At 54.9% G+C, this 16428-nt stretch overlaps 3 protein-coding genes across 3 annotated transcripts; 1 reads left to right on the top strand and 2 right to left on the bottom strand.

Moving 5' to 3' along the window:
- Positions 1-1807: 1807 nt before the first annotated feature.
- On the bottom strand, positions 1808-3432 carry BDP81DRAFT_322735 (P-loop containing nucleoside triphosphate hydrolase protein; the record flags this gene model as incomplete). Its single annotated transcript, XM_060584721.1, has 5 exons — positions 1808-2164; positions 2272-2594; positions 2649-2979; positions 3117-3327; positions 3368-3432. The coding sequence occupies 5 exons, from the start codon at positions 3430-3432 to the stop codon at positions 1808-1810; spliced, it is 1287 nt and encodes a 428-aa protein (XP_060443745.1).
- Positions 3433-10872: 7440 nt separating this feature from the next.
- On the bottom strand, positions 10873-11720 carry BDP81DRAFT_45831 (uncharacterized protein). The gene has a single exon (XM_060593396.1). It carries the CDS (start codon positions 11548-11550, stop codon positions 11032-11034), a length of 519 nt encoding a protein of 172 aa, XP_060443746.1. The 5' UTR covers positions 11551-11720; the 3' UTR covers positions 10873-11031.
- Positions 11721-14144: 2424 nt separating this feature from the next.
- On the top strand, positions 14145-15374 carry BDP81DRAFT_462195 (DNA-binding protein creA; the record flags this gene model as incomplete). The annotated part of the gene is made up of 1 exon (XM_060593865.1): positions 14145-15374. One exon carries the CDS (start codon positions 14145-14147, stop codon positions 15372-15374), a length of 1230 nt encoding a protein of 409 aa, XP_060443747.1.
- Positions 15375-16428: the final 1054 nt, after the last annotated feature.

Here is a 16428-nt window from a genome sequence, read left to right on the forward strand (position 1 = left end):
GACCGCCCGTCGCAGGGCTGCGACTTGTTCATTGTAGGGACCGGGAAGCAGGGGAGGTGAGGTACGTACTGCTCCTGCTCCGGACGGGAAGAGGGCCAAAAGGGGCGTGAACTTAGCAAAACGTGCTCGGAAGATCTGGGGCGCCTCAGATACTGGGACCTTACTCCAGAGGCTCTGAGTCTCTGACGGAGCGCGAGATGGTCGCGAAAGCGGAATGCGACTGGGGAAAAAAGCCCTTACTCGAGTCTATGGATACGGATACCTTCAAATCTTGAAGTCACTTCTTCTCCAGAAATACTTATCCAACTTGGGTAGGCTCTGTGCCTGGCCCTCCCCTTCCCGCCATGCCCGCTCAGGGCCGTTTTGCTTCGCATCTCGTCAATACCGCGCACCACAGGCAGGGACAAGAGCGAGCGATGTGGAATCCACCCTGTATGATGCCGCTGGTGCGATACTTTTACCTTTCCAATAGCACCGAGCCCAAGGGCCGATAAAGGTCCTGTAGAAATCCATCAAAAAGGCCTGTATGCATCTTCAAGCACCCTGAATATCAATGATACGGCGGATAGGCACCATAGCCCCCCCCCTGGAAGGTCGGGGCTCATGGGGAACCCAGCAGCGCTTGGCGCACCGCTGAGCCTTGCAAAAATGCCCAGCCAAGGCAAGCAAACAGCGCGCACACCTTGGCACCCTCCTCTGTGACTAATGTACACAGGGTAAAAGATACCTCTACGAGCTCGAGGAGCAGTGTGTCCGCGGACTGCAGAGCCCAGCGCTGCAGAGCATATGGGGTCCCTCGATCTGACGCCATTTTTTCCTTCGAGAAGAAACGGGGCTCAAGGGGCGGGAAAAAAAGATTCCCCACGAAAACCCGTCACTCCTCCCCAGCAAAAAATGAGTACGGAGTACTACGTAGGTAGAGGGAAAAGTCGCGCTCCCCGATGAGTAAGCCAATGGCTCCCTCCACCTTCTCACCTCAGCCATCATGGTCCTCTTTTTTCCCCCTAGGTGAGCCTCAAGCCGCATCCGGACTTGCCCGGAGCACAATGACAACACACACTCATCTAGACTCATTCTCTCTTTCACTCACTCACCCACTGGAATCTCACACACTACTCCGTAGTCGGCCGGCTCATTCTCAATTCCTCACTCTCGAACTCATTCTGGATCTCCTTACCTACTCCTCACAAAGAGTGCCACCGCAGCCACTGCGGCTCACCAAACATGTGGACCCCACGATGCCCAGGTCGGGGTCGGGGCCCCGGACGAGCCACGGCCTATTATCCCCATCTCTGGCCCCTGAGCCCTGTAAGTGTCTCTGAGCTGGTGCTTCCAAGCAGTCCGCGTCAAGCCGACATTTGGCCGATGGTGACGATGGCCTTTTCATGCTCTCGGTGGACCCGGGTCTTGACCGACCACAGCTTCTTATCGGTCCTTAATCGCTGAATCTTAACCTGTGGCGGGTCGTCCGTCATATTTGGTGGAGTTGGACTAGTTTTTCCTTACTCTGTCTTTCCTCTCGCCTCACCCTGAACTCTGATGCTTGAGTATCCGTAACATGACACACTCCGTCAGTCTCGGAAATGGCTCCTGGTGAGGAATTTTTTCTGACCAGTCTCCAAATCTCGTCAAAGTCTGGGGCTCGGCAGCCTAGGCTGAGATTTTGCCAGGGCTGCCAAGGGCAAGGCCGTGAAGGAACCACTTTCCGTACCGCATTATCGATTCATGCTCGTCCTATCTGTCGGCCAAGCTCCGGTCCTTCACCCGGAAATTTTCCACCGTGGCCCTTTCTCCGCCATGCCTCTTGCTACTCGGCCAAATCCTGGTTATCTCGGCCGCTAGTCGCTGCCTCATCCACATCTTCTGCCTTGTCGTCCTCGTCATCACCGTCGCCGCCATCGCCGTGCCCGTCTCCGTCGCTACTGCCGTCATCCTCGCTCTCGGCCGCCTGGGTCCCCAGCAGAATGTCTTCGCTGCCTTGCCACTGCGGCGGCGGGCCGGGAAGCGTCGACTCGTCTTCTCGTGCCCATCCATATTCCTCGTCATCTTCCTCGCTATCGGGCACCTCGAGGCCAGCTTCTGCCAACTTGCGTTTCGCTCGTGGAGCCGCTGGTAGGAACACCGATGGCTGGCTAGTGTCGTACTGCACACCAACCACGCCCGTCTGTCACGATAACGAGCCATGTCAGCAAACCACATATCCTCTCACCTTGGAAACTCCGCTTTTGCGAAATTGTGCCGGAATTGTGACTGCCCAACGAAAATACTGACCGCCTCAACTCTAAACGCCGCTGCGCTCTGCATCATGTCCGGCCCAGCCTTGCCGTCTAGCTTCTGCACGCCGGCGAAGCATACAGACCATGGTCGCTCTTCCTTCCATACCCAGTCTCTGAACAGCACGACCCGCGTCGACATGCCCTGTTCCCATACCCCAGCATTAATGGATGGGATCAATGTCGCGCTCCGCTCCAACTGCATCTTGGTTGCACATTGCGACAGGACCACCACTGCGCAGTCGCGTGTTGCTGCTAGTTTCTGCAGGGCACTGGTGATGTACTGTAAAGCCTGCAGCCGCCTCGCTGATAGAGATAGATCTGGACCTGCATAGTATGAATAGGTGAACCTCGATTTGGTCCAAAACAACTGACCTTTGCCGCGCGGCGGATCTTTTCTACCGTCGGGGGCTTTGGGGAAGGCGTGGTTTACCAAGGCTGATAAGGAGTCTATCACAACCACAGCCGAATTTGCTGGCACTGTTGCCGCTGTGGGACGGCATAGGAGTGCTATCAGATGTGGTAGGCTGGGGCAGCCATAATGCGCAAAGTGATCCGTGGCCGATGTTGCCACTTCGGTGTCCTTAGATGGCTGAGTTGCTTCTACTGCCTCGACTACTGCGTTCAGCCGATGGCCGCAAACAGTATACGCGCAATCTTTGAAGCTTTGCGTTAGTCTCGTCGTCGTCTTCCCGCGCATGGTAGTCTTCGATGAACCGACCTACCCACACAGCACCATGCCCCTCGCATAGCGCATTGGCGACCAGCTGAATACTTCATTGATATGTCAGTCGTGAGTAAATTGCGTTGCCTCCAGGAAAACATAATGGCAACTCACCCTACGGCTGTCTTGCCTGAGCCTGGTGGTCCCCATATCTCCGTGACCTGTCCTCTCTGGAGACCTCCCCCACGCGTCGGCGTCGGTTCCCGCAGGGACGAAGACGATGTAAGAGCCTCATCTAGTCGTCCAATGCCGGTAGAAACATGTCTGGCGACACCGCCGTCTAGTTCTTCCAGTGCGTCAGCCGCGGACACTGTAGGTAATCGATCTGCACTCTGTCAGGAGCTGTCATGATTGGAAGATTGGGTCATACATGCGTGTGGAAGGGAGGTCGAAGCTAGAGATATCTTTCTCGTGAACGGAGTGGTACTTCTCCATTGCTAGGACCCCAAATCTTGCTCGAGTGGTCTCGTCGACTGACCCCGGTAGATTTGGCATGTCCCGATTGTCGACGTGAAGTTGCAAAAGCTGCACAGTATGAGTCTGTCAACCTCACACGTGCCCCTGATGAGGTCATCAGCCACACGCGTGGCAGGCAGACGTGTGGCTGAGAGGCAACTGCGCACCTCCTCACTGTACGCCTACAGCAGTTGCCTGTCTCATGGCAAGATACCTTACATCATCCTTTTCGTATTTAATAACTTCAACCCAATATCTCAATCCTAAAGAATAAAATACCAACCCCAGCCCTTGCAATGAGGGGCTGCGTTGCGATCCCCAAACCACAGTCGAGTGGGCGCACTGAGCCGCATCTACCTAACTTGGACACCGAGCGGCTGTTGATTGCTAGACCAGCGCCCCCAAGCAAGCACTTACATTTCTAGAACTGTTGGGGGTTTTGCATCTCCGTCTTTTGAAACATGTACCAACAAAGAGGACGATTGGCACAAGATATCTTCCATTGAGAATCCTGCATGGCCACATCATTCCGTCGATGCTACCCAGTCAGATAAGACGGCTAATTCGAGCCGCCTCAGCTTTTGAAGCCTTCTGGTACCGACCACCCGGAACGTTCAGGACCTTTCCGGAGCCTTGGCCAAGTTTCGGACGACAAGAATTGCCAGCACTGACGGCAGTGTTTTCGGGCCAAACGGGTGGAACGTGGCCGCCAGGGACCATTGCTCGAGATTGCCGTTTTGCGTATGCGGTCCCCTCGATTCCTCACCGTAGGCTTCGCAAGTCTATTTTCACAGCGACTCGGAACATTCTAGGACCCCTCCGGTTTCACATATTTACATACCTATAGTCCAGTGAGCTTCGGGCTCTCTGATCTGGTATTCCCTCAGACCTGTGATGCTTGTAACCCTAGCGCTCGATTCTCTTCAGTCGTGGTTTCACCTACCGGGCCATATACGATCCTGGTCTCGATACCTACCACTGCCGGCAGGCATTGCATCTGGGGTTGAAACGGGATGATAGGCAGGGTGCGGATGGTTGGAACTCGTACGGAACGATTGCGCCGAACCCCCAATCGCTCTGGCGCAATCATGCTCCAGCTCTACAACGCGGATTAGCCTTCAGCCATCACAGCATGATCCCGCGTGGGGTCTGCGGGGTCTGACATGTCCAGAGTGAAAGAAATTTGACCCTGGAGTTATCCCCAAGAATCCAATTTACTAGGACACAACTACGTGCAAGTAGGGTGGCGGAGTAGAAAGCTAGTGTTCGTATCTGTACGGATACCCGCACCTGCCTCGTACTCTGACTCTGTACTGACTGGTTGAATAGGCGTTGGTCGGGTCGGAAATCGGAAGAGCTATCCACAGAAAAGCCGGGCAGCCTTTCACACGAATGCACAGCAAGATCCTTGTGGAGATCAAAGACGTGTCCTACATACCCGACAGCGAAGGCCCGAGGTACCTTACATGCATCCGTACACTCACGGCTGAATGCTGCCCTAGAGGTAGGGCCTGAGCCTCACCATCTCAATGCAATAGAGTTCAAGGGTCTCCCTGATACCGGTACTGCCAACTGTCAAGCATGACGGTACCAAGAGATCATACCGTCTTCTCTGACAGCGATGCCCACAGCCTACGGGCCTTAGGTGGAAGCGTTAGCCACACTACGCCTTTACCTCTATCCCGATATCCGAGCTCGGGTCGACGGATCTCGTCATCTATCGGAGCCCAGAGGCAACGAATCCCGATTCCTTCGCCGGACATGTCGTTCATCTGGCAGGCCGGGGTAAATTGCTAATGAGGTCCCTTGGTGGCGGCTGGGGTGAAGAGACCTGGGGTCGATAACGTGGAGGGCAAGCGGAGTTTCTCTCATCCGCGGTTTTCGTTCCACATATTTTGTGGAGAGGCGATATCGGGGCTCGGGCCAGAAGTCTGCGGCGCTTCAGATTGCCTGGAGTCGTCCGCTTACAGGTGCGGCTAACAGCCATCAACAAAGTCTCGATTTTGGACGGCAACTCTGGCCAGACCCTTTCACCTCCGCATGTGCGATGCAAGGTACGCGCTTCTCCAGGATTTTACATGTGGAAGAATGTTACCGTTTCTCCAACTTGCTGAATGCGGTCCCAAGCTTTCCCGCTGACATCATGCTAAGGTTGGTTCTCTGGCCAAAAGGGATAGGTTTCTTTTGGGGTATCCCCCCTTTATCTGCTTATATTTCACATGTGACAGGAACGAGGGGCAAGCGTTCCAAACATGCAGAGCTTACAATCACTTGGGCGATGTTCCGTTGAGGGATGGCTCTCAGCGCCGCCAACTCGTCTGTTTGCGTCTCACCTGAGGCATCTAGGACAGAACAGAGATTTCATAGGCGCCACTCACATGCTGCATATGACCAAACCAAGCCTCTGCTCTAAGGTGTAAGCAAAAGGCTTGATTGTTTGCTTGTGCTTTCGGGAAATCTCGGGATCCTGATCTCCCTCAGAAAACTGGAACTCGGAGCCATATCAACGCACCGCGTTCGACATTCACACCTCCAGGCGTGCTCTCGACTCTCCCCACACTTATCTGCATCCCCTGTAAATCAGCCCCCTAGCGAAGCCCCATCCCCGGCTCATTCCCACGCCCTCAGATATTGCCCTTTTCAGGAAGCTGGTTTCAAACACAGGCGTGTCCCGGCAAGGAAACTTGGGTCAATCTTCACCCAAGGCAGAAAGCACATGATACCGGTACGACCCTTGGTTTCTGGCTTCAAGAGCTACCGCCTTGGCCTCTCCAGGTACATTGCGGGGATGCTCGAAGTGAAGGGGAGTCTGGGGAAGCATGGGCAGATCCATTCTGTCTTTGAAGAGCTCGGTTCATTTCCGCTCGACCGTCGAACGCAGGAAGCAACAAATGACTCATGCCGGGCGAGTCTCGCAATCGACTCTGAGGACAACTACGAGAGCCCACAGTTCCCCCGAGAAAATTGTGCGATAATGCGCCCGCTGGCGGCATTGCGAAGTCTTACAAGAGCCAGTCATTCCGACGCTTGTCAAGAGTGTCAAGCAGTGCACTCTTTGAGTTCATAGCCCCGGACTCTGGATTACTAGGTCTTATCTTTCAGCCGTCATGAACCCGGTCCAAGCGAGACACACAGGTTTGTGAAGCAACAGCAGAAACGCCCAAGTGAGGGCGTCCGCCCGCAGTGGAAACAGCGAACCAGCCAGCGGGGTTCTCCCCGCGCGAACAACAACGGGCCTGTCACATACAACAAGACAATACAAAGCAAGATACAACTCTAAGCCCGAAGACCATGCATTATTGCCATTGTTGCCGCTGTTGAGAATGTAGAGGTCTCGCAGCCCCCGTGCATACGGTACATGTGTGGTATGCAAGTTCGTCGTTGCAGCCCCGCGAAATCCATCGGAAATTTCGAGCATACTTGGTGGAAGCCTCCACAATCGTGCGATGAGCGTATGATTCTCCGCATTCCACGATTGCGTCCCAATCTGGCCGGGGTCAGAGGGCAGCACAAACTATGCGGATACATGTGCAAATCGAAGTGGTCAATTTTCGATCGGGGTCGAGATGCGGGAAACTTCCCCAGGACGAAGACGGGAGTCCATGTTGAGTTGCGGGCGAGCCTCGGCGACCTGTTGAGCGAAAACTCACGAGCAAACTATGCCAATCCAATTGTGGTCTAGACGTCGACAAGGATAGCTGCGAAAGCTATCTGTCCACATGCATAAGCTTTATCTCTTTGCTGGGTATGCTGGGAGGAAGCAAAGAGCCGCAGGCAGATTCGAGCTTCAACCTTTTCACGGTAACCTAGCTGATACACGACTTGAGATTGGCGCCTGCCTGCTCTGGCGACACCCCTGAGAAAGTCACGACTCGACAATGCACCCTAGCCTGGTGTTTGGACAGCTTCCATTCGCTAGTTTGTTATCATTGCTCGTCAAAATGAACGGAACAATACACGATGTTCGGGGTTCTGGACCATTAGCCAATTACCCAGAGATGGCTTGGTTTGGCGTCCGGAACCTGTCTGCGACTAGATATCTTGCCATCCCTGAAAATATGAGTAGCGCAGCAATCAGACGTACCGGCCAGCCAGATCGAGGCGTGGAGAAGTCCGGGGGCGGGATAGAGGTGTGTGTAGCGGGAGAAGAAGCTCGACAGATTTCTGGACTTTAGACTCTGGAGTGATGGGGGGCGTTGGAACTGTTTGACAAATTGAATGTTGGAGGCGTCGACTCCATGGCAGTTTGCCATCGCCAGACACATATGTTTCCATCAAACGAATCACCTCATTCTGTCGGCCCATGCCATCACAGAAGGCCCAGGCGTCCCGAGTGCCAAGTTCCAACAGCCTGACTCGGTTTACACACGGGTATGTCGCGATAGCAATGCCATGTTTGGCGTGCCGGAGCATGCTAAACGCCAAAGCTCGCGGGCTCGGAGCCTCTCGTCCGACGAAAATCAAGCGATCCAGCCGTCAGGAGAAGAATCTGGGGATGAGAGATCTCACGGCACCGGGTACCCCAAATCTTGGGAACAGGGTCATTAGGGTCTCCCCGGAATTCCCGATTCGAGCCTAGCACGCCTCGCAGTCTACGGGACCGTAAGCACCTGGATGGAAGGAAATTTGAGCTGGAAAGGGCAGTTCAACGATCGACCGACAATCTGGCCAGCGAGGCACCTGGGGGTTATCGTATGCAATTGGCAATTGCGGACCTGGCGCTAGAGAGGCGATAGAGGATGTGGCGCCGCTTGAAGATCACAGGTCTTGCGACGCCAATGAGAGACTTGGATGGAAGCATGGCTTGATGGCGATATCCTAGGACAAGAGCTTCGGATGGTTGTGGTGACACAACGCCCCCACGTTCTGTCCCATTTGGATCATGGGGGAGGCTCTTTTCTGGCTAAATGAGGGGTCCTTGGTCTTGCAATTACCGCAACGAGGACACCCTCACCGATGCTGGATCCTGGAGGAGCGACGCCTCTCCTGTCGCTAAAGAGGATGCATTCCCGCTTATCCGTTGACGACAAAAACGGAAACCCGAGGCTGGGAACATAACGGTTGCTACCTACATGGTGGTCTTGGAACAATGTTCCAAGAGAGGCGCATCAGAGGCTTTCTGAGTTCTACTAATCCTGAGAGAAGGAGAAAGAGATTCAGATTCCGACGAGGGTCCGAAGTTCGGCGGAGACTGCCGGTAACTCGGTGAGTGCGGCTTCACCACGCAAAAGTCAAGGGATTGCGGAATTTCATACGCCATTTTGTTTTCGCAGACCGAGAGGCGAGCCGAGGGCCAGCGGAGCCTATTGCTCTCGGCCACTGACTACCGAGGGCTGCCGAACCGCAGAAGCACCAACCCTGTGTCAAGCCCCGTGTTGGGCGAACGTATGCACAGGGTGGAGGAACAACGACCAAGCCGAAGAGAGCCCAGAGAGCCCCAGCAATTACGGATACCAAGCGTCTTATCTATTGAGGATCACGTCGTCTGGCCCTCGCGCTGACGAGCGCTGAAGAAGTCACGATGCGGAAATTTGACTCATCTGCGACAAGGCTCTTTTCTCGCGCTTAACGCGCTGTGGAGTCGTGACAGGAGACAGCCGAGACACACAGGGTAGCAAGGTCGAGAATCGCACCAACGAATGCTGTTTCTCTTGTCGGCCTCATTCTTGGGCTGGGTCGGCTGAGAAGGTTGATATTTGAGACTCATCTTGGGCGGCCCAGATGACCAAGGGCCCATTGTCGTGTTGCGGTGAAGCAAAGGCGGAGTTTGTCAACTTGTGTGGAGGTTATTCTCTTGAAGGGTGTCTGGTGATGTGGACGCCTGGCGGTTTCCGTGATCGAGAAGAGAGACAATGTGCGCAACTGCTGCTCGGGATCCGGTACCGCTCCAGACACTCTTATCTCGAAGGAGGGAAGCTAGGAAGCACTTTAACACAGCGGCGGCCCCCACACCCCCGCCGGGACCCGGGCGTTGAGGGGAGGGCTCGGAATTGCGATTCAAGGACGCTCGTAAAGACGGGCCAGCACATCGGGGTTCAAACGAGCCGCTCACGCTGGGCCTTGCTCGGTCCTCTGACTGACAAGGCAAGAGTCAAGTAGGGCGACAAGGCGATGGGCAAGAAAGGACGTATATCGACCTGGGCCGCAAACTGACGACTCAAACCGGCGCTTTTGGGTTGATAACATGACCACCGTTTGCTGGTTGCCTTTCATCTGCTCGCCAACTGGTTTCGTCGCCTTACCAGTCACCCAGTGCAAGCGCAATGAAGCGAGGAGCCCCCCACACCGCGGGGTTACAGTCCCGACCTCATCTCATGGTGAGCTGAGGAATTCGGATCGCGGCGCCGTGCCAGCTCGGACAGGCTGTCCTGCGCCCTGTGATACGGCCTGCACAAAGATAGGTCTACCTATAGACGCCTGAGAACCTGCCGCAGGCTCCGGACAACGGTACACAAAGATTGCGGCTTGGGCGAGGAAGGACAGCATCGAACAAGCTTACTGGGCTCTGTATCTACGCTGTATGCGCTTCGCCTTGCCCAGGCCAGACTGACAATGGCGGCCATGCCACGATGCGGCCTGGATTGGCACCGCGGCAAGGGGCATTGGCGATCCCCCGGTCGGGACTGAGGCGAATTGCATGCCGGTATCCTCTCTCCTCAGCTGATGCTCGTGAGATGAGGGCATGATGGGGGATTCCCCGTGGAGAAGGAGACGAAAAGCTGTCTTTGTTTGGGCCGACGCCTTCCCCCAGATTTCCTTCTTGCCAATAAATGCAGGCGCCCGCGGGTCAAGTTTGTGCCTTCATTCCCACGGGGTAAAAACTGGCGATGAGCGGAGAGCCGGGACAGGATTGTGCCATGGGCGAGGTGACTTGGGCGGCGCATTGCGTGACGAGGGGTCCCTTTCCCCCCCTGCATGTTTCTTTTGCTTCGTCTGCCTTCGTCGTCTCTTTTTTTTTTTTCCCTTTACTTCCCTGAATAGCTTCCCAAGGGCGTGGCGGGCCAATCAGACACGAGGACGGTGGCACAAGCTTGGGGTTTATCAAGAACTAAGCCACCACTCACTTCCGTTGCCTCACCGCCCCCCCCTCCCCGCGTCCGCCCACACACAAAGTATAAGTCAGGGTCGTTTGGGAGGACAAGCCGGGACCAGGCTGGGGGGTGCTAATCTCGGTGGCCTGGGGAAAGGAAAGCGGGATGGCCAAGAGCCATGGGATGAGATGGGCGAGGCGTGGAGAGAAAAGGACTTTCAAGGTTACTGACGAGTGTGCTGCCCACGTTGCCCAAGGGCCTTGTCGTGTTATTCACGATGCTCGCCCCATCGATACTCCGTGCTGAGCAGATATTGACCGCGGGAGGTAAGGCACGTGTCGGCAATAGACCGAGATATGGTTCACGATACTTTTTTTATTTTTATTTTTTTGGAAGATTGATGTTGGGTCCCGGAGGTCAAAGTGGTGTGGGGTTCGAGAGCAGCGGGAATAGCGGCGGCGATGCAATACGGGGGAACACGACTGAACTACGAAGGGGGGACGGATACGTTGGGTGGATAGGCAATATTGCGAATGAGGCCGAGGATTCACCACGGCCAAGCTAGCAAGTCAGGCAGGCCGCAGGGCACCGTTTGAGCATTCCCACCACGGCCGCCATACCAAGACGGACTACGCAGACCCGGCATGACAAAAAGGAAGAGAAGAGTTTTTTTTTTTTTTTTCCTTGTCTCTCGTCCTACGACTACGGAGCACTCTCTCTTGAGGATAAGGATCCCTATGCCTCTGGCATGGAACGATGGTGTAATAGTGCACCGCGACTTGGGGCTTGGGCGGGAACGGTGAAGGATGAGGGTGTGAAGAGCCGGAAGACACGAGGGCACAAAAAAGTCTGTCTGTCTGCCTGGTTGCCGGACTTTGCTGACCGACACGGCGGTATGGTTCCGTTCCCTTCTTCTTCTTATTTTTTTTTTTTTTTTTTGCCAGTGCTGACTACGGAGATAATGGTGGTGTTGACGATGATGGCGGTGATGATGCCACGATTTGCCTTTGGGTATTACAGCAGACATGCTTGCTTGTCGGATGGTGCCAGCAGAGCCCGCGGGCATAGCACAAGCCAAAAAGCTAATGATTAGCACATCTGTACGGAATACAATCCGTACAGACTGGCAGGTGAAATTTATGGACCGGGATACCTATAACGAGGTGGAGGAAAAAAGAGAGAGACCTGAGAGGAAAAAAAAAAACTGAAGAGAGGGAGGGTACGTACCGATCCCCAGTTTCCCCCGACCTGTCGCAAAACCACGTCGGTATCTGATGGTGCGCGTACCGTACCTTACCTCTGTGTGAGGTGCCTCAGGTCCTGAGACTGGAGTACGGAGTACCGCGGTACCGCGGTACTTTGTCGTCCGAGGAAGGAAAAAAAGAGAGTATCTCGAGCAGGGCCGATACGTACCGATCTCTCCGGGAGAGCAGAGCACGTCGCTCTTGGCTTTTCCCAGAGTGGGGTCCAAACCCCCGGCTGTGACACGCCCTTTCTTTCAAAGTACACGCCCCTTCTCCCGTCTACCGTCCCCTCCCAGTCTCTTCCCCTTTCACCCGCGTACACAACGAATACCTACGAATAGAGAGAGTCAGTCTCGTTTTGCCTCACGCCCCCCCCTTATCCCACATGCTGGGTTTTCTGCTGGACATCGTCGTTAACTTCCTCTTGCTGAGGTGTAGCGGCGTGGCTTGTGGTTGACGACACACACACACACACACACACACACATACCCCAGCGCGCGCTCTCGCGGTATCTTTCTCTGCCTCTCTCTTGGCTCCTGTCTGTGGCCCTCACCCACAAGTCTCGCACCCGGTCTATTTTCCTTCACAGGCGCTGCCGCCTCCTACCACGGTAAAACATCTATCCCTCCCTGGCAGTCATGACTGGCCTGTTTCTCCCCCCGTTATCACTCCATCACGGATATCTTCCGTCTACGACGTATCTCATCCAGTCAATGACGGGCCAAGCCTTTCCCCGTCTTTTACGCTCGTCCGTCTGCGAAGCAGCCAGTACTACGTACTCCGTACCCGTCCGTACCTTACATGCTGAGCCTCTTCCAGCCCTGTCCGATTACCTTACTCCACGGCTGCCGCGGCCGGGTGTGAATCTGGTAATCTGGGCCGACTACATACTAAGGTAACGCATATCCAGCCAGGGGTAGGTACCGTAGAGAAGTACCGTACTGCCGCCGATGCGGCCACAAGGTATAGCTAGTCACCCCCCCCCCCCCCCCCCCCGCGCAAATGCGCTTGCTCTCTGATGCTGGCGGGTTTGACGCTGAAATGGGATTATGGGGGGGGGTGGAGAGGAAGCCATGGGGGCCCGCATTCGCACCCGCACTCAAATCGACCCCATCGTCTTTGACCAAGTACCGCCCACTTTTTGGTGTACGAAGTACCTCGCTTCTGGCTGGTATCCGTATTGCGTCGTAGTTGGTGGCTCCCGGGCTTCTTCTGGTGCCCTTCTCTGACCATTCGTTAGGTAACTGGGGGAGACAGATTTGTATCAAGAGCCCCAGTTTCTTCTCTCACTCGACGAGCCCCAGAAGGCATAGAAACACGGTTACAAGTACGGCCAAGCACGAGCACAAGCAAAGAAGACCGGAGAGAGGTATCAAAAAAGACAATGGTGCGAAGACAGTAGACTTCCTTAGCAAACCTTAGCTGGCTGAGGCCGAGTCTCGCACATGGCGAATCGCAGAGCGTATCTACAGATTCAGCACAGGTTGTTCAGGAGCCAAGCACTATTACTGTACCGTAAGAAAGCCAGTCAGGGTCAGGACAAGGTCTAGGAAGTATTCGTACAGGGACGATGGGACCTAACCAGACCAGGCCGAGGATTGAGGGACAGAGTGAGTGAGAGAGTGAGCGTCTGAGAAACTGCCCACGCCCTGCCCTGGGGTTCCTTCCCTTGCCCTTCCTCCCATCCAAATGTCCAGGTTCCTCTCCCCCCCTCCCCCCCCCATCTGTCTGGTCTGGGATTGGGATTGGGATTGCGATTGCGATTAGGACCGCCCGCACCCCCCCGTCCTGCCATCCACACCGTCCACGCAATCCACACCCTCCTCGCCGTCTTTTTCCCACCTTGTAACTTGACTTGCACACACACCTCACTCCCCACGTCGTCTTTTCTTTCTTCTCTCTCTTCCTTCTTTACTCTACCTCAGGAATATCGCTGCACCCTGTCTACGCATCTTCCTCTCTCCTATCTCTTTTAAATTTATCACCCCGTCCTTCCCTCCTTCCCCAACTTTACTCTGTTCCTTCTTTTGGAAGAAAATTGTTACGCCAACCTACTGTCATTGTCATCCCTCCCAGGACCAGCCAACTTACCCCGGGCCACCCCTCAGTCCCCCCCAAAAAGCCGCCAAAGCTTTTTTTTTCCCACACCCACCCACCGCTGCCACTCGACCTCGCATAACTTATATATCCAGCCGACCTCCCACACCCACCACACCCGCACTCTCTCGACTCCCTCATCCACGCCCGCTCACCACACCACAAGCAACATACAGCAACTCGAAACCGCACTCACGATACTTGAGTTCGGTTATACACATCGACGACCACACTCGTCGACTACTATTGGAAAGGACAAAACAAGAGAAAGGGTTCGACCACCTCCGCAAAGCGGCCTAGCTCTGGATTATCAGGGCAAATGGACGATCACATGCAGCAGACACAACCGTCTCCTTTCAATTTTTCAAGTTTACTTAACCCCGATAAGAACGACACAATGATGTCTGGCGATGCCATGGAAACTACGAGGCTTGGTCCTCTCAACGAGCTGAAGCCCAAGGGTCCTCTTCCCGGCCAGACCGCCGAGAACCCCAACGAGCTGCCTCGCCCCTACAAGTGCCCCTTGTGCGATAAGGCCTTCCACCGCCTTGAGCACCAGACGAGACACATCCGCACTCACACTGGAGAGAAGCCTCACGCGTGCCAGTACCCTGGCTGCAGCAAGAAGTTCTCTCGCTCAGACGAGCTTACCCGCCACTCAAGAATACACAGCAACCCTAACTCAAGGAGAGGCAAGAACCAGTACAACTCTGGCCCTCAGTCACATATGCCCCAGGATGGCATGATGGCTCCTCCTCCCGCACCCAAGACGATTCGTTCTGCGCCTACTTCGAGCTTGTCCTCGCCCAACGTCTCGCCGCCGCATTCCTTCTCTCAGTACGTCTTGCCCGCTCACCCGGGACACGGCAGCCCCTTTGGCCGCCAGTCCAACATGGACATCTCCATTTTGGCAAAGGCTGCCAACCAGGTCGAGCGTGAGACGCTCACCGCACCGCCTTTCCACGGCTCTTCTGCCAGACATCACCCCTACTACTCCCATAGCCTGCACAACTCGCGCGGCCACCTTCCCTCCCTCTCAGCTTATCACATGTCGAGATCGCACTCCAACGACGAGCACAACGATGACCACTACGCTGGTTCTCGCCACGCAAAGCGATCTCGCCCTAACTCGCCCAACTCCACGGCACCCTCCTCTCCTACCTTCTCCCACGACTCCTTGTCGCCTACTCCGGACCACACCCCCATCGCTACACCCGCTCACTCCCCGAGACTTCGCCCCATGGGATATGAGTTGCCTTCTCTCCGCAACCTTTCCCTGCAGCACGCAGCGCCTCCTGCTTTGGCTCCTCTCGAGCCTCACCTGGAGACTCCTTACCTGCCTCCTCCTCCCGCGCCTACCAGCGCCGGAACGCCCACCCGCAACGGCGCTTCTTTGGCAGACATCATCAGCCGGCCTGACGCTGGCAGGAAACTGCCAGTCCCCAAGATCGGTGTTCACCAGCTTCTGGACGGAAACGACGGCTTCCAGAGCGGCAGGAGTTCCACCACTGGCAGCGTTGCCGGTGGCGACCTCATGGATCGGATGTGACGGGAACGACAACCTTAAAGTGGCATGACCTGACGACCTGGGCAATAGACGGGATAGAAGAACAATGGCGTTTCCGGGTATTTTCGAATTGGCAGAGTTGGGCCGACCACGACTTCTTTATCTAATCACAAAACAACGAACCAACCAAAGAATCGATGGGCTCCCCTTTTACAGCGGCGGCTACACTCAATCTTATAGACTCACTCCTATCTCGATGGACGAAGAACCAGAGATTGGACGTACGACTCCCTCACCTCTCAACAACCACGAAAAGCAAAACTCATTTTTCCTGTGTCTTTTTTTTTTTCTCCTCTCTTTCTTGTGTGTGTGATGGATATAGGAATTTTGTGAGTGTGTGTGTGTGTGTGTGTATATGAGAACGTCAACGGGTCGCTACAAAACCCGTCCTTTCTCATAGTGTCACGGATTTGCTTGTATTGGCGATGGGACGGAGACAAACCAAGATATCAACCTATAGACGGCGGGAACAACTTTGGGCGGTGTACATGAGAGAACTTTCTTCTCTCTCGGGCGGTTTTTTAGTTTTTTTTGAAGCGCAGAGACAGCGCTGACAACTGGGTCTACTGGTCTTTTTTTATTATTATGTCTGGCTTTTCCTTTACGATGAACGTCGCCGCCTAGGCTGGCTGGACGAAAGCTTGTTTTCTTTACAACTGTTCTTAGACAAGAGATTTACTCGATAAACCCTCGACAAACTCGAGGAGAAATCCAAACAGATCTTCCCCCCACATTTTACCATGGTTCACTCCTCGCCGTTTGACGAATCTACCTAGTGTATGTATGTGTGCGTGTCTCAAACAGTAGACTGATTTGTCCCCCCTCTCATGTTTGCAAATGTGATGTGTGCGAGGTGCATTTGGGGTGTGACCAAGAAAACCACCACCCACACCACCGATGATCGGACCCGTGCCCAGGCGGCCGTTTGTTTTCCTCTCTCTCCCTCTTCCTTAATAACCACGGGTGTAGAAACGGGATGGGTTGGAAAGGGGAGAGGGGAGAGGGGAGAGGAGGGTGTGGTGGACGGTTTGGTGGT

The sequence above is a fragment of the Colletotrichum phormii genome (genome assembly GCF_030913505.1).
Source record: "Colletotrichum phormii strain CBS 102054 chromosome Unknown BDP81scaffold_13, whole genome shotgun sequence".
Lineage (NCBI taxonomy): Eukaryota > Fungi > Ascomycota > Sordariomycetes > Glomerellales > Glomerellaceae > Colletotrichum > Colletotrichum phormii.

Excerpts from the sequence above, each read along its gene's own strand:
- BDP81DRAFT_45831 (XM_060593396.1), bottom strand. The coding sequence starts at position 11,550 with ATGCCCGCGGGCTCTGCTGGCACCATCCGACAAGCAAGCATGTCTGCT.